Below are 20,788 nucleotides of genomic sequence, written 5' to 3'. Positions count from 1 at the left end.
GCTGTCCAGCAGTCACTGTGAAATGAGCTGATGCTCTAAGGACCTGAGCCTGCACCACAAGAGTCAATGGGAACTTGGCCATTGACTTCTATGGACTCAGGATTGATCCCACTGTCCAGTTCTTAGTCAGCAGGTGTCCACCTCGCAAACTACCCCTCGCAAGTGGCCAAAAAATGAATGTGCTATTGAGACTGGGTTCATAGAGATGGTTACAAGCAGCAGATTAAAACTAACGAGGGCCCAGATGCACCATATTTTGCATTACCAGAAATCAGTCCCCCCCATAGATACCTTAAACTACATCCTCCAGGTCTCTGACTCATCCTCTTTGGCTCTCCTCCATCTAATGGATCTTTCCCTCTCAGCATTCCCATAAGGTCTTGATGTTTCATAGAGTAATTGCTGTATCAGGCCTGGATCCCAGGGTCCAGGTACTCAGGAGCTCATATACCAAGGTGAAGGGCACAGTATAAGAGCCTGAATAGAGGAGAGTAGAAAGTTCTTCTCTTAATCCACTCTTGGTGCTCCCTCTAGGGCAGTGTTGAGGCACACTGGAAGGGCCCTGTTGTAAAGCTTACACGGTTGCTACCAGCTGTGTGCTTTACCTGGTCTGTGGCTATAAGGAGATTCAGTCCCCGAGGCTGTCAGACCAGCAATCAGTTCACTCAAAAGTGGAAAAAAACCAACAACAACAAAATTTTGGAAATGTGAAATCATAAAATCCTAAAGATGTTCTGATATCTGCATTGGTTAAGAAAAGGTGCTTACCTTCAGAAACTACAGTATTTAATAAATAGTGATTGTTTGTATCAAAAAAGATGATAGGGATAAGAAATGTTTATAGATTGTTAAAGCAGTTGCATTATCAATCAAAATAATTAAGACTGAAATGTGATTTTCCTCATAAACCCCATCCACTCTTGCCCCTTTCAGAAGTTAATACATTTCTTAAAAATTCTTTTTGTGCTAAAAGTTTCCATGCTCCATCTTAGTGCAAGGACAAGGTTTATTCTATTTAAAGTTTCAGCAAAATAGTCCCTGAAATTTTTGAGTCCTGCAAGGGTGAAATGAATACATGTGCCCCACATTTTCTAAGCAGAAATGCTTATCTCCACAATGGCTGTATCAATATTACTCAAACTTAGCTTGTTTTGTAGATCTCGTTGAGATTTCAGGACCTAGCCACTTTTGAAGTTAACTATTCCTCCTGTGCCAATACATAAAAATTTTTCTCTCCAGATTTTTGCACCTGGTAATGTTTGTTTTTGTTCTGTTTTCATAGACATATCTGAAGAAGGACGGAATGAGAAGAATTTGTCACGAAAAAACAGCACTAGTGGATCTGAGATCTCTTGTGTAGACAGTGGAAGAAAAAGGATTCAAGACTGTCATACAGCACCTTCCAAAGAACAAGTCATAAATACAGATGAACTCGAGAAGGTTCTTTCTTGGAATTTAGTACCAAAATTGGGACCCAAGATTCCTGTTCTTTCAGTTGACAGCTTGGATATGGCGGTAACCACAGTTTTGCTACTGCTCAGCTGTGACACTACATCAAATAAAGAATCATAGAAATGTTAGTGGAAGGATCCATCCCCTTGCACAAAGGCAGGATTAAGTAAACGTTACCTAGGGAGTTACCTAGGGAGGTGGTAGAATCTCCTTCCTTAGAGGTTTTTAAGGTCAGGCTTGACAAAGCCCTGGCTAGGATGATTTAACTGGGACTTGGTCCTGCTTTGAGCAGGGGGTTGGACTAGATGACCTTCTGGGGTCCCTTCCAACCCTGATATTCTATGATTCTATGATTCTATGATTAAACCTACATCATCTCTGGCAGGTGTTTTCCTAACCTGTTCTTAATAACCTCCAATGATAGCAATTCCACAACTTCCTCAGGTGACCTGTGCCAGTGCTTAGCAAGCCTTATAGTTAGGAAGTTTTTCCTAACACCTAACCTACATTTTTCTTGGGGCAAACTAAGCTGATTCCTTCTTATCCTACTGTGACGCTTCCCAGGGGTACCCAGAGTTGTGAGGCACCTGGCTACCACTTGCCCTTAGCATGAGGAAGTCCTGTCTTTGCCTGCCATGGGTCAGATCCCTGACTTCACTGGCCACGGGCAACACAAGCACTCCACTCTAGGCCTCATAGGTCCTGCTGTCACTCTACAGGTTAGTGATAAGCATGCTCCAACACTTGAGCCTGCCGAGCATCTCCCTGAAGTGTCCAACCCTAGGTCCACTGGACACTCACAATATTTGCAGATTTGCTGTTTCCAAAGGAACAATACACTCAGCATACCAGTTCCACCTCAGATCACCGCTGCACTTAACACACAGCACTTAGTGAAATCAAGTATAAGTTTCTTTAACAAAGCATGGAGATTCAAGTAATAGCAAGTAGACATATTAGAAACAAATGGTTACATATAAACCAAAATCATAACACACGTTCTAGAACCTAGATTTAATTAACAAGATATTCTCATGTCTGTAGAGTATTGTTCACCTAAAATCCTTGCAGTGTTTTAGAGCCAGGTTTGACTGTGACCCTCCTTTTGTGAGACAGACATGCTGTCAGCTTGCCTCCTAGGTGAAGGACTCAGTGTGTTTCCTTACATTCCAAGATATACGAGAACAGTCCTTTGTCTTTATTCATAAACAGGACACCCGCTGCTGTTTGTGTTGTCTTGTCAATTTCACAATCTCTCATTTCATCACTTGCTCAGTATGCAAATAGGCGTACATTATGAGGCATACAATACTCAAGCGGATAGGCAGGGAGACAGGTGTCTGTTACCTCCTGCCTGAAAGGAACATTTCCAAGGTACATCACCTCCTGGTGACCTGCCTTAACTCAAAGACCTTGAGAACATATTTTGTTTATCGATGCATAATTCCTTAAATATTATCCACACATACATTTTGCAATGATTATGATGACTAGTGGGCTACTGGCTCTCGGTAGACACTTCACATGCCACCCCTCTGTGCACTCTTGTGCATATATCTGACCCAGGGGATCCCTGTAAAACTTATGCACCCCTTGTGCCTTCTGCCCGTTGGCCCTGGGTCAAAAAATGAGGGGAAAATATCAAGGGAAAATTTTGCTTAAAAATCTTCTGATTTTGTTTATTAAAGTTTTGAATCTGGGAAATATTGGCCAAGTCTAAAACTGGTCAAAAATCACGGGGGGAGAGAAAGGTTGCACAAAAATGTTGTTGGGTTTTTTTCTATGAAAATGTCAAGATTTTGATTCACGTTTTTCAGAAAATTTCAACCAGCTCCTGAAAACCAGGCAGAAAATTTGACGGTTCTAGCCTTGAATGACCTTCCCATCTGTCCGTAGCTTACATGTTTTGAGCCATATTCTTCTGTGAGTGACGCTGGTGTAAATTTGGAGGAATGCTGTGGATATAAGTGGTGTTACTCTGGATTTATGCTGGCGTAAATGAGAGCATGATTGAGTCTTTCACTTCTTCTGGAATATTTTTCGTGATCTCCTGTGTGACAGTCTCATTCGTATTTCTATTTTGAGACAGGAAGCCAACTCCTCCCACTTTCCAACGTCTGCCGAAAGCAAATCAGATGAAATCTATTCTGTGGAGTTGGTTAAAGAAGGCGGGACTCTTGGAATCAGTGTGACTGCAAGTACAATTGTTAATCGTACAATGCACCCTTAACACTGTGACATTACCCGGTCCACATGGCATAGTGCAGCTCTAGAGGAAGATGGTAGTGATAGCGATACCCAGCACATGAATTTCAGCCTGAGATCCCAGTGCTTGACAAAGTGATTATAAACCGTGGGTTCTAGTCATCCCGATTCTCGCCATCAGAATGCGGGCTGAGGGGCTGCAGTGGCAGAAAGTCAGCCTGGATAAAGGTCACAGCAGCATAAGCACTCTGAAACTCTAACGCAGCTGGAGGCTTGAAAGTGTCAGGGTATGCCAGGGAGGGGCCTGGCCAATGCATCTGGGAAATGCACCAATTCAGAGTATTCCCTAGACAGTGTCTGCTAGTGGGGCTACCAATGGGTCTCAGCGGAAATGTAATGTTTCCTTCCCTAGTTCAGAAGCTCCAGGGTGGGCAGAAATGGCAATGCTGCGTTTTACTTCACTGGGAGATAATACCACCTACTGCATCAGGGGAATTAATCGATCGTCCACATAGATCCAAGGATCACTTCTCTTGCCACTGAAATGCAGCTGCCACTGGGGTGGAAAGCAACAGCCATTTAATAGTGTGTCATAGAGTTTAAGGCCAGAAGGGACCACTGTGATACAGAAGCAGATTAGGGGTTTGTGGGGCCCTGAGCCCGAGCAAGTGGAGGCCCTTCCCCACTGCTTCTGCCTGCAGTCCCCTCCCCTCCTTCCGGCACTCCTGATGGGTGAAATGGGGTTGGGGTTTGGCCCACCCTCTGCCTGGCACTCCTGCTGGGGCGTGGAGTTGGGGCACGGGGGCTTACCCTGCTCCCCGGCAGGAGCGTCCCCATCCTGCTCCCCAACAGGAGTGCCAGGTTGGCGGAGCGGGTCGGGTTGTGGGGGCGCCCCAATTGACATGGGCCCGGTTGACCTAGTTGCTAATCTGCCTCTGCTACGATCATCTAGTCTGACCTATGTATAACACAGGCCAGAGAATCCCATCCTATGGCCTCTGTACTTAGTGACCCCAATAACTTGTGGCTAAAGTATATCTTCCAGAAAGGCATCCAGTCTTGTCCACTTGAAATTGCCTGGGGATGTGGTTTGGCAGAATGGAATTAAGTGAGTTTGGAATTTGCCCAGGGACTAACATCTCTATTCTTGTGGAAAGTGCCATAGGATTCTGAATGGCTCCAAGTGGTCAGGAGTCACAACTTTGTTTTTATGTTTCCTCTGAAACATTAATAGCTATTGAGTGTATTGCCCAGATTTAGGGAGTTAGGGCTGTTAGCAGGCTTTGAGATGTAACCACATTCCCAATGGCATGGGGAGTGTTTATGAATGAATATGATTAAACAATTGTGTGTAGCCTTATCGATCTTCACAGTGCTTTACAGAGAGAATAAGACATGGCTGTTGCTTTGAGGAGCATGTTACAAACTAGGCTCAAAGTGGGGGAGTAGTATCTGTTTCCAGTCCCCCCCTCCCAATTTTAAAAATATGTAATTTCTGAAGCCATTGTTGATTTCTGAAAAACTCTGTTTAGAATTTGCTTGGCAACACATCAAAATATGGCTTTCATTTTATCAAGGGAGGAGAAAATCATGCTAAGGCGCTAAAGTAAATGGTGGGCGAATATTTTGCAGGGTGGGATCAACACTAGCGTGCGTGATGGTGGAATATACGTGAAGTCAGTTATCCCCAGAGGACCAGCTGATAAGGATGGACAAATAAAAAAAGGTAGGGCATTTGACAGTGCGATTCTGTGCTGCAGAACTAAACGTTTGGCTCTGCATTCTCTCTAGGGGTCTTTGAAATGTGTTAACAGTTACTGGTTGGAGGGGCAGACAACTATGAACTTCCAGCTGTCTGGAATTCAGAATATGCAGTCCTGGTAGCTCACACTGGCAATACCAGGTGTCCTTTTGCAGATCAGGGAGCTCTACATAACCACACATCTGGCCAGTGGTTCTCAAATATATGTTCAGTGACTCCACTCGTGAACATCTTTCAGTGTTGCTTTTGGTAACTAGGTCACATCAGTGCATAATTTGAAGGGTCTCTCAGTACAAGGGCTATCTAGGAAATACTGCAAACAGCAGTAACAGTACGCAGTTGTAAAGCCTAACTCACCAAGATCAGTCACAATTGGCAAAGTGCTGGTAGCTCATTCCTGTTCGATTAAAATGCCAAACTGACTTGCCCCAATTGTTGTCTGCCTCAGGTGATCGGCTGCTGGAGATGGACGGGATCAGCCTCTGTGGCATCACACACAAGCAGGCTGTGGAATGCCTGAAGAAATCTGGCCAGGTTTGTAGAAGGGGAGAGCTCAATGATGGAGCAAGGGGCTACTTCATGTGAGTCTGGGTGGCAGATCTGAGCCCAGGAATATTTATTTTCTGCTCTGTTGGTTGGAGAGAAATGAAAAGCCGATGCTGACTATGCAGAGTGTCAGGGGAACTTGTCCATCATCTTGCTAGGTTGTCAGGCTGCTTCTAGAAAGGGGACGTCACAAATCTGCAGAGCAGGGTCCAGCTGCTAAAGACAAAACGGAGGAGAAATCTGTGATCGTTTCCTTGGCAACGCCCTTGTCAGCCGGTCCCAACGGCTACTCCTTTGCAACAGATGGTGAGTGATGATAAAGGCACCCGGGGTGTTTTCCTCCCACTTACTCATTCCCTTCTGTAAGAAGTGAATGGAAGATCATGTGAGATTTGCACTGGTCACAAAAAAATATGCCAGAATATTTCCTGCCAGTTATACAGTGTCAACTACATATTGAATAAATAGAAGCATAACAGGTGATGCTAGTGCTGTGATTTAAAATAAATTTGTTATTTCTGAAGCATTTCGGGTGCAACTCAGATACACCAGCTAATTTCCACCAGTGTAATCCTACCGAGGTCAGTAGAGTGACTCCTGGCGTAAGCAAGAGCAAAATCAGGCCTAGCAGGTATTGTAAGTGGTACTTTTTGCTTTATCCCTTGGCTGAAGCACTATATATGCACAGTTAATTGATCAAGGAACAATAATGGTTCCCTGTGAAGGGTTGCACCAGTCAGGATGGGGCAAACAGCCCCTTTCTCCTCCTCCACTGCATCCTCATGCCAGGGGCAGCCAGACGCTGCCATGAGCTTGAGGACAGAGTGGCCATGTCACTCTTGCCAGAGGAGGAGTGCCTGGGGTGGGGATGTGGCCTATGGTGCACTTACCCTGCCAGGAAACCAGAGCTGAGGAGAGCTGTTACTGCCCTTCTTTGATGGTCTAGCACAGGGGTGGGCAAACTTTTTGGCCTGAGGGCCACATCGGGGAATAGAAATTGTATGGCGGGCCACGAATGCTCAAAAAATTGGGGTTGGGGTGTGGGAGAGGGTGAGGGCTCTGGTTGTGGGGGTGGGCTCTGGGGTGGGGCTGGAGATGAGGAGTTTGGGGTGTAGGAGGGTGCGCCATTCTGGGATCGAGGGGTTTGGAGAGCGGGAGGGGGATCAGGGCTGGGGCAGGGGGTTGGTGTGGGGGAGAGGCTCAGGGGTGCAGGCTCCGAACGGCGCTTACCTCAAGTGGCTCCCAGAAGCAGTGACATGTCCCTTCTCCAGCTCCTAGGCGTGGAGCAGCCACCAACCCTCAGAGTGGGGCCATGCCACAGCTTCAAGGAGCCACGCGGTGTGGCCCCGACATGGCGCCCTGACTGGAGCACCGAAGAGGGGCCGAGCTGCGTGGTGCAGCCCCAATCTGGTGCCCCAACGGGAGCCCATGGGCCGTATTTAGCCCTCTTCTGTTCTAGCAGGTCCCTCTCTCTGTTCCCCCAGAAGCACTCAGTCTGCAGGATGCCCCCACCCTCCAGCTCCTTCACCTCCTTCCCAGCACCCCTCTTGATGCAAAAGCCAGGATTTAGCCCTATATGTCTCGGGAGGAGGGCATGTCCCTCTGTCTAGCCTGGAAGAAAACAACAGGTCTGATTCTGCTTTGCACGGCCCTAGATTTACTCTAGTTCCCCCCCCCCTTACTCCTGACTGATACTGGTGCGAGTGACATCTGATTTAGTCTCAGTAAATATACTATAAATCACTATGGGGTCTGCAAAGTATTTACAGGGATCCCAGACCAGGTGCAGATTCTGTCATCATCTGCCCCAAGGCAATGTTCCTCTCAATCAGTAGTCATACACAGGTTCGGGTTTACTATACCTGGGGATGCACATGATGGAACAGAATGCAGCTCTGACCCTCTGAACTGAGTCAACACTGCAGGGCTCACAGAGCTGAAAGGAATAAAAATGTTATTTTGGTCATTACCGACAGCAGGCTGCCTCTGCTGCAAACCAGGAGCAGATCTGCTGAGGCAGAGGGTGTCGTATTTATATAGGCACTTTTCAGAGCTGAACGGCACTTTATGGGATGTGTGTGCCGTGGAGCACGCTCAGGTTCCTGTCCCTTCCTTGAACAGATAACATGTTTGAAGTCAAGCTGACAAAGAACTCGGGAGGCCTCGGCTTCAGTTTTCTGCAGATGGAAAGAGAGGCTTGTGAACACCTTGGAGGAGGCATTGTGAGGATCAAAAAACTGTTTCCAGGGCTTCCAGCTGAAGAGAATGGAGAGATTGAAGTCGGAGACGTCATTTTAGCTGTTAATGAGAAACCTATTCAAGGACTTTCGTATCAGGTACCAAGCAGAACTCTGAATGGGCCTCCCTCTGTGTAACATATTAATTAAGTGTAAATGAAGTTTCACCCCACTATTTTATTCTTTCCCAAAGGGCTCAATACAATACTGAGTTTGGATAAAATTGTTATGCAGAATTTCCTTCACTATTTAATTTCCTTGCTCTCCACTATTGACATACAAAATCTGTTGGCAAACACACACCAATTACTTACTGCAGTCTGTGTTGCTTTTAGATGTGTTGCTTTTAGATATGAGTTGACGCGCTTTCCCCTTGGGTTCACATGTGTTTTATAATATCATGCTAAATACCAAGTGCCAGATTCCAGTTTCAAGTTGTAATGGTATAAAGTTGGAGTAACTCCTTTGTCTTGAATGGGCATTACTCCAGATTTACCCCAATATGTTTAGATTTGGATCTCAGTTCTATCTTTATTGTTTATTTTTCAAAATATAATATTTTCTTTCCTTGTGAAATCACCTGATAGATCTACATGAATAAAACCATGGTTAATAAGGATGCCTATTGCTGAACAGGGGTGATGAGTAATGTTATGTAACTCTCTTATTGAAAGCATAGCAGTGTGCTTAAATGGTTAGAGCAAGGGACAGGGAGTTAGAAGATTTGCATTCGAAATGCAGTTCTGCCATTGATGCTTTGTGACCATTAGCAAGTCACTTAAATTTTCCATGCAGTGGTTTCCCCATTTGTAAAATGAAGATAATAATATTTACGTACTTCGAGCTTCTCTGATGGAGGGGGCTATATAACTGTATATTATTGTTTTACTCATGTGCTATGTTAAAAAATGACCTTGTATAAATGACACCATAGAGTTCCGTATTCACCATGTTGCACTGGTTTCAAGTTCAGATCTGGTAAGGTGACATTTAAAAGTATGGTTTGAACAGCCAGCTGTGTAAACGCTACCTGGGATTTGAGAGTCAAACTGGGTCCCCTCCACTTTTGCATCATCGCCATAAGAAAGGATTTGCAGGCCAAATTAGTCCTCCAGTGACACTTGAGGAAGCCCCAATTTCTTCAGATTATGCCCTCAGAAATAACTGTGTAGCCCAAGTGGGTTAACATGGGCGTCACTGAGAGCATAAACTGAAGGTAGTGAATGTAATCTGGCATACCCAATCTTCCCTGCCACTACTGATGGCCAAGACGGGGAGAGCCCACCTTGACTCTCAGATCCCAGGCTGAGTTTACACAGCTGGCTGTAGGAAAAAACATAGTTTGATTGGCAAACGGGGATGCTCTGACCCGGAAATCAGTGAGACACAGGGAATATGGAACCCCAGCTGCCATATTCCATGGTAGGATCACATTTTAAACCTCTTCCATGGCTCTTCCAGTCCTCGTCCCTCTGAGAGTGAAGCATTCTGGGAGGGGGCAGCAAAGTGCTGACATCTAGAGGGATCTAGAGGCATTCTGCCATGTGTATGGAAAGAGGACTTTCTGGCAGTATGCTCTGTAGTTCCCCTTATTACTGCCCCCAAAGTGCACATCCTGCCTGCTGCTGCTGACAACATGAGTATGGGGGGCTGCATTCCTGGCGGGCTGTCCGAGGCCCTCACAGTGCTCAGACGGGCCCCTCTTGCCAGTGCAAATATTCCCCTATGTACCCAGAGAACAAGTTTGAAGGGGGAAAGTGGCGTTTTTCTCCTTTCTGCATTTCCAGTTTTTAGCCAGGGCAGGAAGTGGGAATGGCTCAAGGGAGGGGCTGTTCCTGCAACATCCTCAGTCTGGTTAGAAGCTGGCCGTGCTAGAAATCCCCCGGGGAAGCCCGCTCAGCTGAGCTTCAAAGAGCATCCTAGCGTCTGGGGGGTTTGCCAATCCTTGTACGATGATGAAACCTGTATTGTAGCATTAGAGCAAGGCCTTCAATGGGCAGGAAAAGTGCTCCTGGGTCTTCGCACTGTGTTTGTGGAGAAGGGTTTCTGGCAGTGCCTGCTATGCAGTGGGCAAGGCTGGGGCTAAGATGTTCTGCGCTGGTTCTGGTGTTCTGTCCGCATGCTGAATTCACATCCCCTCTGGTCAGTGGCCTCCCCATAACTGGCTAGATATTCTCTCCGTAGGCTGATAGGGACAGATTGTCCCAGGCATGGGAAGGTCACAGGCAGAGGCAAACCCAACAGATTCAGCACAGTTCCTCTGTGTGTGGAGAGGCAAAGTACAGAGAATCCAGGCAGTGGGATTTCCCCCTAACTCCATGTACCAATCAGCACCACTCTTCAGAGGCCTCCAGAGCAGGTCTGCAGAGGAAAAAAATTGTGTTATGGCCAGTGGGCCTGAGTCCAAAACCCACATGCAGCAGCAGTGGTAGCCGACTGTGGAGGGCTGCAGATGTATGTCATGCCTTGCTCCTGCTTGAGGAAGAGTGTTCCCTCCCCTCCAGCTCCCTGTGTAATGTCCCTGTGCACAGTCCCTTTATTCAGTCTGTGCACAGAAATCGGTATTTGGCCTTTTTGGTCATTGTTCCTGTGGTTAGTGCTGTGAAGAATTGCTGCGGCTGCTCACTGCTGCTGTTGTTGGAACTCTGATGTCAAGTGTGCTAGCAGAGAGTGCAGCTGGCCAATTCAGCAGAACCTCGATGTTGTTCATAAAGAAAGACGACAGGCTCGGTTCGGTGGCCAAGGCACCCGGCCAGGTTTATTGCCGATGAAGCACAGTGCTAGCCCACTGGCTCCGTGGTTACAGATACAATGGCACCCTCTCTTCAGCGCACCAGGACGCTGTCCCCTGGTGAGTGCAAGGTGCCCCTCTTATGACTTCTCCTTTTATACGCTGATACAAACAGGTTATGCATTACACTCCAGATGTGGTTAGTTACCACCCTTCTGCTGGTACCTGCTAGTTTGAACAAAACATCCTCAACCATGACCCTGTCATCCCATCCTTATCTTACGAGGGGCCAGTGTGTTCCTGTACCATCCCTTGGAAACTTGTTTCCATAGTTACTTGAGAACTCTGAGTGTCCTTGCATCATCCTCTGTGGTCAGGAATGTGCTAACTTGGTTAGTCAATACCTGGTGTGTTGTTATTTTGCCAAGGCCAGGCCTACTCTGGTTCACAGCCTTTGGTTTACACTGTTAGTTATGCCGAGGGCTCCAGCAAGGCCTGCAGTTCCTACAGAAGGTACCAAATCAGGAGAAACCTTGTGGGTGGGGGCGGGGGCGGTGTTTATGTCCAGGGGGTTTGTTTTTTCATCTGAGTTATAGGTTACATGGTATATACCCCTTAGGTGTAACTTACACCCATCACTGCAACTGAAAGCAAAGAGTTATTGAATCCAGGTGGCCATTGGAAGGCCAAATCCTGAGCTAGTGTAAAAGGGCTAATTCTGCCTCCAGATGCATGTCCTAGAGCAGATTGTGGGCATTGAAGAGCTGCTGACTAGCGGCACAATTAACCTTGCTCCTTTAATCATGAGCAGAGAAGGATTGGGCTGCAGCTTGAGGGCTGTGTATTACCTTACCAGGCTAACAATATTTCCCCTCTGCATAGGATGTCCTGCACTTGCTGAGAGGAGCTCCTCGACAAGTCACGCTTCTTCTCTGTAGACCTCCGAAAGGTCTTCTTCCGGAAATAGACCAGAGTGCACTGGTAAGACAAGCCTTCTTAGTACTGCACTTGCATCCATAGGCCTGGAAACGCTCACTGCAGCATTTACTAGTGAGTCTCAAACAAGAAGGACATGGATTATTCCCCCCTCCGTCAGGCAGCTCTGTTCTTTTCCCTTCCTTTCTGTCCTGGAGTGGTCCCCTGAGAGAACTTTCCAGCCTCAGCCACTGACCAAAACCACCAGGTTTTCTTAACCATCGGGGTGCTTTAGAATATATTATATTTACAAGCAGTAGCCAGTTTCCCTGCTTGCTTCTGAGGAAGGGACGTAGCAGCAGCCCATCCTACCTACTTCTGCCTTCCTCCAGGCCTTCCACTCTCTGTGCAGCCCTTCCTTCCTGTGTGCTTATATAGTGCTAGCTGCTGGAGATACTTCCATCCAGTGAGCCCCTCAGCTGTCTCTCCACTCAGATAACTGGCCTGCTTTGTCAACTGCCCGCCTTCAAAGCTCAGTTAATATAAACAAGTGGGGATTTGAGTGATACACTCTCCCAACAACAAACCCTGCTCCCACAACTGAGCAGTGACTTTCTCAGTAGCCATAGTAATAAGAAGGGAGCAGATCTGCCCCGCTGGTGTTTCCAGTCTAATCTTCTTGTGGCACTGCAGCACTGAGCTAGCGGGATGCCAAAGGGTGATGGCATGGTTCTGGAGGGCTCTGGGGCAGAACTGTGGCATTCTAGCCTAGGCCAAACATTGCAAACGTTCTAAGCAGCAGTTTTCTGGGTGCTAATCCGGAGCTTTGAGTAGATTGGACCGTTATTGAGACTAGACATGAGATATTGAACCTTTGACCTCTAAGCTGCCAGTTAGTGAGCTTCATGAAATGCCACCAATGATCTCAGTCCAATTTTCTGTGTACAGATGTCTGCCTCTCAGAAACCACTGTCATGATTGGTACTGATTAGCAGGGACAGCAGAAAGGCCAAAGTGTGAATGGGCTGAGGAGCCTGAACCTAATTTCCCTCCTGTGGTCTTGTCTGCATTAGAGAAATTTGGTGCACCAGCCAAACTCCTCCTGCACTGCACCGCATCTCATGTCTACATACAAGCACTCCATTGCTTTTGGGTTAGACTTGATTCAGGCCAGGCTGACCACCCTGTGGTCCCCCGATCATGCCAGTCTTCATTGCTGCAGGGCCTGGGTGGATGGAGATCCCTGTTAGAATAGTCCCCATGGGACAAACAGACCCCAACACCACTGTCCTTCAGGGGCCTGTCTGCTCTTCTTTCTTGCACAAGTGTCAAATTGGTTGGAAGCCGCTTACTGCACACCAGAGAGCAGTGAAAGGGGGAGGAGAGTGGGGCCTGAAACTGTATCCTGCTGCTGCTCATACTGCACCTATCTGATGACGAGAACTTCCAGGCTAGTCTTCAGAGTGGGGAGTCGGGTACCTCCCACTAGCAATACGTTCACTGGGAAAAAGTGTTTTCCATATCTCTCCTTCCCTGGAGATTCAGTGTTTTATAGTGTCTCAGAGCTATGCTTCCACCACGCCACCAGCACTGTGTTGTCCTGCATGGAGCGCCGGTTGATACTGGCTCTGCTGTGTTCCTCTTGGCCTGTAATAGAGGAAGATGGTGAAGGGGTGATGGGAGAGGGAGGTGAAGCTAGTTTAATCCCTCTCTCTTTCGTTATGATAGACCCCAGTGCCTTCTCCAGTTAAGGAGTTTGGGACCGTGATACCAGCTACCCCAGAGCCCAGCAGTGGTGCGGCTCATGTTGCTAGCGAGAGGGACAGTATCTCTCCAGAACTGGACCATATGGATTCTGAAGCAGTGGCCTCTTGCAGTGACCCTCCTGAGGAGGAGAACTTGTCTCCTGAGGAGCAGGGCATGGAACCTTCCCAAGAGAAGCCATGTGACAGGCCTGGAGCCCACAGTGAGCGCTCCTACAAGCACCTCTGGAAATGGCATCAGGAAGCCATTGCCTCTGAGATGTTCCTCTCTCTGGAGGAAGAGGTGATGCAGAACTGCTACTCGCCATGTGAGAGCGGAAGGGCTGAAAGGTAAGAAGGGCGGAGCTCCCCCCTGTGCTGCTTCCACCGGCCCTTAGAATTTTGCACCCAAGTGAAGTACTGGGGGTTAAACACAAGGTTCTGTGCTTTTAACTGGTGTGTTAATTAACCAACATTTCCCCTTACCAGCTGTTCATGTCTGTCCTAGCCTGCTGTCTTCACCTTCTCTGGACTCCTTCCTGGAACTGTGCAATAAGCTGTATTGTGAGAGAGTTGAATGAATAATGCATTATGGAAATAAACTGCATTGTCCAGCCAGGACCTCATGCAGCTTCCATTAAACTCAGTGGAAAGACCCCTATTGACTTCACTGAGAATTAAAGTAATTGAAATCTAGTTTAAGGTCCCTGTGTCCTACCAGAGTGGTATAAAAGGACTGCAGAATAAATGAGAATCAGGCCCATGGTCTTTTCCCAGCCAAAGCTCACCAATATTAAAAGCATAAAGTGTTCATAAGACTCTGTTTTCAGATTTTGTACAATTTTTAAAGAAAGGAAAGGCTGTTAAAAGAACAGAGGAAAGAATACCAAGTTCATTCAGGTACCATTCTGCAATGTAAAATTCTCCAGCCGTCCTCCCCATCTCAAAAGAAATGGGAGAGGAGACGCCGTGAAATGAAACATGAAACGCCTGCTGCAGATGGCGGGGGAGCTCTGGGATTGTAGCATAGGAGTGAGAGCTCTTCCAGAGGGTCATCTTCTGCAGATTTATGAGATATTTGCTTTAGGACAGGGGTGGGCAAACTTTTGGTCTGAGGGCCACATCAGGTTTCTGAAATTGTATGGAGTGCTCGTTAGGGGAGACTGTGCCTCTCCAAATAGCCAGGCGTGGCGCAGCCCCTGCCCCCTATCCAACCCCCACTGCTTCTAGCCCGCTGTTAGCCCCTCCAGGACTCCTGCCCCATCCAACCCCCCCTGTTTCCTGTCCCCTGACGGCCCCCCTGGAACCCACCCCATCCACCCCCCCGTCCCCTGACCGTCCCTAGACTCCCCGTCCCTGACTGCCTCCCACTGCCCCATCCAACCCCCCTCTCCTTCCTGACTGCCCCCCTGGTATCCCTGCCCCCATTTAAGCCCCCTGTTCCCCACCCTCTGACTGCCCTGAGCCCTATCCACACCCCCACCCCTGACCGCCACCCCGAACTCCCCTGCCCTCTATCCAACCCCCCCACCCCCCGCTCTCTGTCCCCATACTGCGCTGCCTGGAGCACTGATGGCTGGCGGCGCTACAGCCACACCGCCCAGAGCACCAGGACAGGCAGCCATGCCACCCGGCTGGAGCCAGCTACACCACCGCACAGCAAGAGCCCTGCCACACAGAGCATTGCGCCAGCAGCGCAGTGAGCTGAGGCTATGGGGGAGGGGAAAAAGTGGGGGAGAGGCTGGGGGCTAGCCTCCCGGGCCAGGAGCTCAGGGGTTGGGCAGGAAGGTCCCGTGAGCCGGATATGGCCCGTAGGCTTTAGTTTGCCCACATGTGCTTTAGGAGGTGTTTGTGCCTATTCTCACATACAGCCAGTTGAGATCCTGGTGTGGCTGTCCAGAATCCCTTAACAGCAGCGACCGTACCAGAAATTCAGGGATTCCAGTACCCTTGCCCAGGGTCAATTCAGAGGGTGGCTACAACACCACACTACCTTTAGCTCACCCATTCTTCAAAAAGCTCTTGTGCATTTATGCACTCGAGCATTTTTAGTGTGAAAACTCAAGCCAATCAGCATTTATTGTGTTGGAAGTTTTCCTGGCGGAAAAGAGTTTAATCAAAAATGGAAGATTTTGCAGGAAAATGGCAATTCAAATGATGATTTTTTATTTTTTCCTGTGAAAAATGTCTAATAGAAATTTTAGTTTGGTATCAACTTAAAAAGTCAGTTTGTTTCAGCTTCTGGGTTTAAATAAACCTAAACACAATTGACATTTTATGTCAAAATGTCCATTCAAAAAGGCGATTTTCATTTCATTTCAACTTCAGATAGTCTTCTGTTTAAACAAAGTGTCATTTTCATTTGAAATGGGATGAAAATTTTCATTTCCCATCTGGTTCAAAACTTCCCACTGGAGAAGAGACTTTTTATTCACAATTTCACATGGGAAAGAATTAAATTTTTGATCAACTCCAGTAAAAACGCCTAGAGAATCAGGATGATTAACTTTGGTTATGTCTATGTAACCCATGCCTGCTTGGTGCGGCACTAATGAGTCTGCTACAGCTTTGGCTAAGTGCCACGTGACTTTTAGCTTATGTAGTAGAGGCTCATGCATTAAGCTTCAGATACCCCAGGTTCGATTCTGCCCACCAATGAGCAGGGTTTGTGGGTATTACATCTACACTTCAAACTGGGTGTAAATTCCAACTTGAGGAGATGTACCTGTGCTAGCTCTGATCAACCTGCCATGCTAGAAACAGAATTGCAGCCACAGTGGCATGAGTTGCCCCAAGTACACTTCCATCTGAAACCCTAGATACATATTATGGGCAGCTGGCCCCTCAGGCTGCTGCCCTCTATTTTTAGCGTGCTAGCTCGATGGGAGCTAACGTGGGTATGTCTCCTTGAGCTGGGAATTATACTTTCCAGTTCCAGTGTAGACATGCCCAGAATTACCAAGGAAACTGCAGCTGTAGTGCTCATTATACACAGGCTATGCAGAATCCAGCCCATAGATTTAGGTAGAATTCCTGGTTTATGCTGTTGTAAGAGAGACCAGGGTCAGGATCTCAGTGTCTTCCCTGCCTGGAGAGATGGGCTAGAAGCAGCCCTTGCTTGCAGTGGTATGAGCCATTACTTGGCTGATTACCATGAGCATTTGTAGGTCTGCCATCTGCCAAATGAGCATTTGTAGGCTTAGTGCTTCACTGTCATGTAACACAGCCTCTGCCATATGCTTAATGGTTGAGATCTCTGTTAAACTTGTGACCTCCTCCTTCTCCCCAGGCCTGTGTGCTGCCCTTCTTAAATATTTCATTAAATTATCGAGGTGCTCTTCCAGCACATCATAAATATCTGTCACCCTATCGAAGCACCTGCACTGGCACGCTGTCTGTTTTGTTCCCCGTGTGGCGGTGTTATCTGAGATGGCTGGCTCCTCTCCCTTTCAACTCTCTATAGCAACGAGCTAATGAAGCACTATCGCTCTCTTCATTGAGCTGCATACACACCCCGCTCGTCCAAACTCTTCCTCGTTCACATCAGCCATTCTTACTCTTACCAGGAAACCCACTGGAGCCAATGGGAATGGGTCTTCATTCCACAGGGACATTCCACATAACAGCTGTCAGTACCATCTGATGGCTCAATGGGACTGATCACATGAGCTAAGAAGGGTTCTCTGTGTTTTTCAGTTTTCTGATCAACCACAGATAGCAGCTGGAATAAAACTTAGATCTTAGGCCCTCGGGCTTAAAATAGGAAAGGATAGAGTAACTTACACTCCTTTTAATTGCATTTATTCACTTGCTTTTGAATGCCAGGCAACAGTGCAATCTGTAATCAAAGAGATGGGGAGATGTCGAAAGATATTATTATTAATAAAATGTCTATCCTCTGTGAAACAGGGTTCTTTGTAAATAACACATGTCAAAGACCATTTTGAGATTGTTTTAAATGTTTTTTTGCATAATTTTTTTACATCAAAAAAGCACAATGGGGTCAAAAGCGGGCTTGTAGTGGAAAGTTATTTACCACCTTAACTACAGAGAGATGACTGCCTCATCATAATGTACTTGTTGGTCCCATGAACCACTGTTGCCATGCAAAGAATTGTATGTGTTAGGCATTGCCTTTCAAATAAGGAGAAGGTGGAGATGAAAACTGACAAGACATTGCAATACAAATTCTTACTATATGTTGGACAAGTTACTTGCTCATTCTTTTTTTCTTAATGGCAGATGAATGAATTTATAACGCTAGCAGGGTAACTGAAAATGTGGCCTCGGGGACAGAGTACTGGACTGCAACTCAGGGGAGCTAGGTGCTGTTCCCAGTTCTGCCAATGGCCTGCTGGGTGACCATGGGCAAGTCATGTCACTTCCCTGTGCCTCAGTTTCTCCATATTTAAAATGGGGATAATGAAACTGCTCTCCTTGGTGAAGCACTTGCATATCGAGGGATGAAAAGTGCTAGATAAGAGCTAAGTTTTATTATTGACTCTTTCTTCCCAATTTAATAAAAATTAGAACTAGTCACAAAATGAGGAAAATTTGGGGGAAAATGCTTTGTGAAAAATGTATCAGTGTTTAACAGACAGATTTTGAACCCTGAAATGATTTGGGTAAGTGTACAAAATGCAGTACTTGTTCTCATGACTGATTACTTGTTTTGTGTAGCCGTATACTTCCCAGAGGCCATGGAGAGCAGTTTAGTATCATAAGTGTTTAGATAAGACAAACGGGAGATGATTTACCTACAGCAGAGGTTTCAGTGTCCTTCTGGTGAAGTTTCTGGGAGGCAAGTCCTTCCTGCCCTGCAATCATATGGGTTTTTCTTTCTTTCCCAGCCCTGCCTTTGAGAGGAGTGACGATGACCTTGTCAGCACCTATTGCGTCCCTGACATTCTCTCCCCCACCCCTATTGATGAGGAGTATCTCACACTGAGCTCCACGTCTCTGACCTCGCTCTCATGTGGCGGGAGCTCGGACATGGCCTCCACCACTATCGCCACCCCGCAGCCACGTGGCCCTTTCTCAGCCCCCATGCCTACTAGAGAACCAGACAATAGTGACAATGAGTGGGAGGACATGGAAGAACTAGAGGGAGAGGAGAAGGAAGAGGAATATATCAGGGTAAGTGATAACTATTGTAATAGCCCCATCCTAAACTGTGACCCTTATTTTTATTACAGTCCAAAAATACAGGGTTCAATCTGGCCAGGTCCCAAACACTGAATCTGTGTATTCCTTGGTGCATTAAAGACTCGCAGCCAGGTTCCCACCTGCTGTGAATTGGCATAGCTACAACTGATGCTGATTTATCCCAGCTAAAGATCTGTCCCCTAATTTGTATCTAAAACATGAAGGAAGAAGGCAATAGAAAGGAAGGTGTTAAAACATGTTGTGCGCTGCATTTGACAGGAAACGGAGGTGCTCATCACTGTTACAAGGTCGGAGAACAATTGTTATGGATTCACAGTGGTTCCTAACAAACTGGACAACTGCCTGTATGTGGAGGAAATCCAGTCTGAGCCTGCCCTGGCTGATGGAAGGCTGAAGAGAGGGGACAGACTCATTATGGTACAGAAATCCTTTGAATTAAAAAGGAGGAACAGACATTCGTAGACCAGTGTCCTCTTGCTTTGTAGCAGGAGTAAGACACCAGAAATGTTAATTCATTCACTATATTAAATGTAACAAGCTGCATTAACAGAATAGTTTGCTTCCTTTGATGTATAAACAAAGCCTAGTTTTTTGAAGGTTCTTCCTCAGCTTGTTGTGTTAAGCCTTGACTTCCTTGTTGCTCCTAGAGAACTCCTTGGATGAGTAGAGAAGTGGAGTGGGAGGTTTTTCGGTCCTCAAACTGATGGTTGTTGGGAATGTTTGAATCTTTAATAAAGGCAGCTTTCCCTGCAAGTGTACGTCAAATGTTTGAGTTAAATATGTTAACAAAAAACAAAGAAAAAAATAACCCCAAAGAGTTCTAGACAGTCTGATTAGATTCTCCCTCCCCTCTGAATTTCTGGGGTTTCCATACCTAGTTTCTTGATGTCATTCTGCTAGTTCTCCCATCTTCCATAAAGGCCTTCAACAAAAATAAGATAGACAAGAGCTGATATATCTAATATAAAAAAAAGAGGAAGACATTAAAAATGTCTTTCACACTTTCTTTGTACATCATGAAGAAACAAACCAGGGAAAAATGCATGGAAAGTCTATTTGAAAAGAGAATTTTATAGCAGTGAATGCTATAACAAGCCAATCAGGCCAGAGTGGAAACTGCCTGAAGCCCGTATACCGAGCTTTGTAAAAGGAAGAAACGTGTGGTCAGTTAATAAAAGACCTGGGACATGGTTGTAGTTTCTCTCTGTCTCTTAGGTGAACGGAGTTGATGTCACAGCATTCTCCTTTGATGAAACCCTGGCATTGCTGCACAGCTCTCCTCCCGATCTGAGCCTGGTGGTTGGCCGGGTTAACGAGGGCCCCTATGCCTCTGTTAGACCAGATGAGATTCCTGAAATCACCCTCACAAAAGGCGACAATGGACAACTGGGTATGTGGTGCGAAGACTGAAATTTGTCCCTTCCCTAGGCCAGGATGGTGCTAGTGGTAAGCTGCATGAGAACTGGCACAATCCTCGATTTGTGCACTGGTGGGTTAGCTTGCCAGTTTCCCAATGCCATTCTTCAAGCTGGCCCAGGTCTGTTGATCTTTGTTTATCACGCAGGGAGCTGAACGTTGCTGTTCCTGAAGTCAGGGCAAAACATCCATTGTGGCAGTAAGATCTGGCTTTAGATATATTTTCTGGGGCATCTCTGTAATATCAGATTTTGGGATGTCAGGGGCTTAGGCCAGGTGCCTAGATGTTGGCATCTACCATCAGCTGAGATACATGAAGCAACATTAGACCAAAAAAACACAAGTGTGGTGGTTAGGGTGCTAGCCTGGGTCTTTGGTTCAATTCTCTGCTCTGCCCCAGACTTTCTGTGTGACTATGGGTGAGTCACTTCATCTCTCTGTGCCTCAGTTTCCTCATCTGTGAAGTGGGGATAATAGTCCTGCTTCACAAAGGTGTGGAGGTTAAATCAATTAAAGAATGGTGCTGAGATAATGAGAGCTGTATGAATACCTGGGCTAGTCTGATTTCAATAACTATCCAATAACAACTCCAGTAGTTGGGTGCAGGTAGGCCCTT

General features: G+C 46.7%; 1 protein-coding gene across 1 annotated transcript in view; it reads left to right on the top strand.

The window, feature by feature from the left end:
- FRMPD2 (FERM and PDZ domain containing 2) overlaps positions 1-20,788 on the top strand; it is a 127,295-nt gene that overhangs the window by 66,308 nt on the left and 40,199 nt on the right. The window contains exons 22-32 of the mRNA XM_038410070.2: positions 1,283-1,515; positions 3,542-3,646; positions 5,290-5,383; positions 5,868-5,953; positions 6,124-6,271; positions 8,087-8,301; positions 11,816-11,914; positions 13,577-13,941; positions 18,441-18,726; positions 19,015-19,173; positions 19,972-20,146. Of these exons, the coding sequence (XP_038265998.1) occupies positions 1,283-1,515; positions 3,542-3,646; positions 5,290-5,383; positions 5,868-5,953; positions 6,124-6,271; positions 8,087-8,301; positions 11,816-11,914; positions 13,577-13,941; positions 18,441-18,726; positions 19,015-19,173; positions 19,972-20,146 (1,965 nt within the window). The remainder of the gene's footprint in view (positions 1-1,282; positions 1,516-3,541; positions 3,647-5,289; positions 5,384-5,867; positions 5,954-6,123; positions 6,272-8,086; positions 8,302-11,815; positions 11,915-13,576; positions 13,942-18,440; positions 18,727-19,014; positions 19,174-19,971; positions 20,147-20,788) is intronic.

Source organism: Dermochelys coriacea, chromosome 7, assembly GCF_009764565.3.
Source record: "Dermochelys coriacea isolate rDerCor1 chromosome 7, rDerCor1.pri.v4, whole genome shotgun sequence".
Lineage (NCBI taxonomy): Eukaryota > Metazoa > Chordata > Testudines > Dermochelyidae > Dermochelys > Dermochelys coriacea.
Note: the sequence above shows the minus strand (reverse complement) of the source record. Positions and strands in the feature narration are given on the sequence as shown.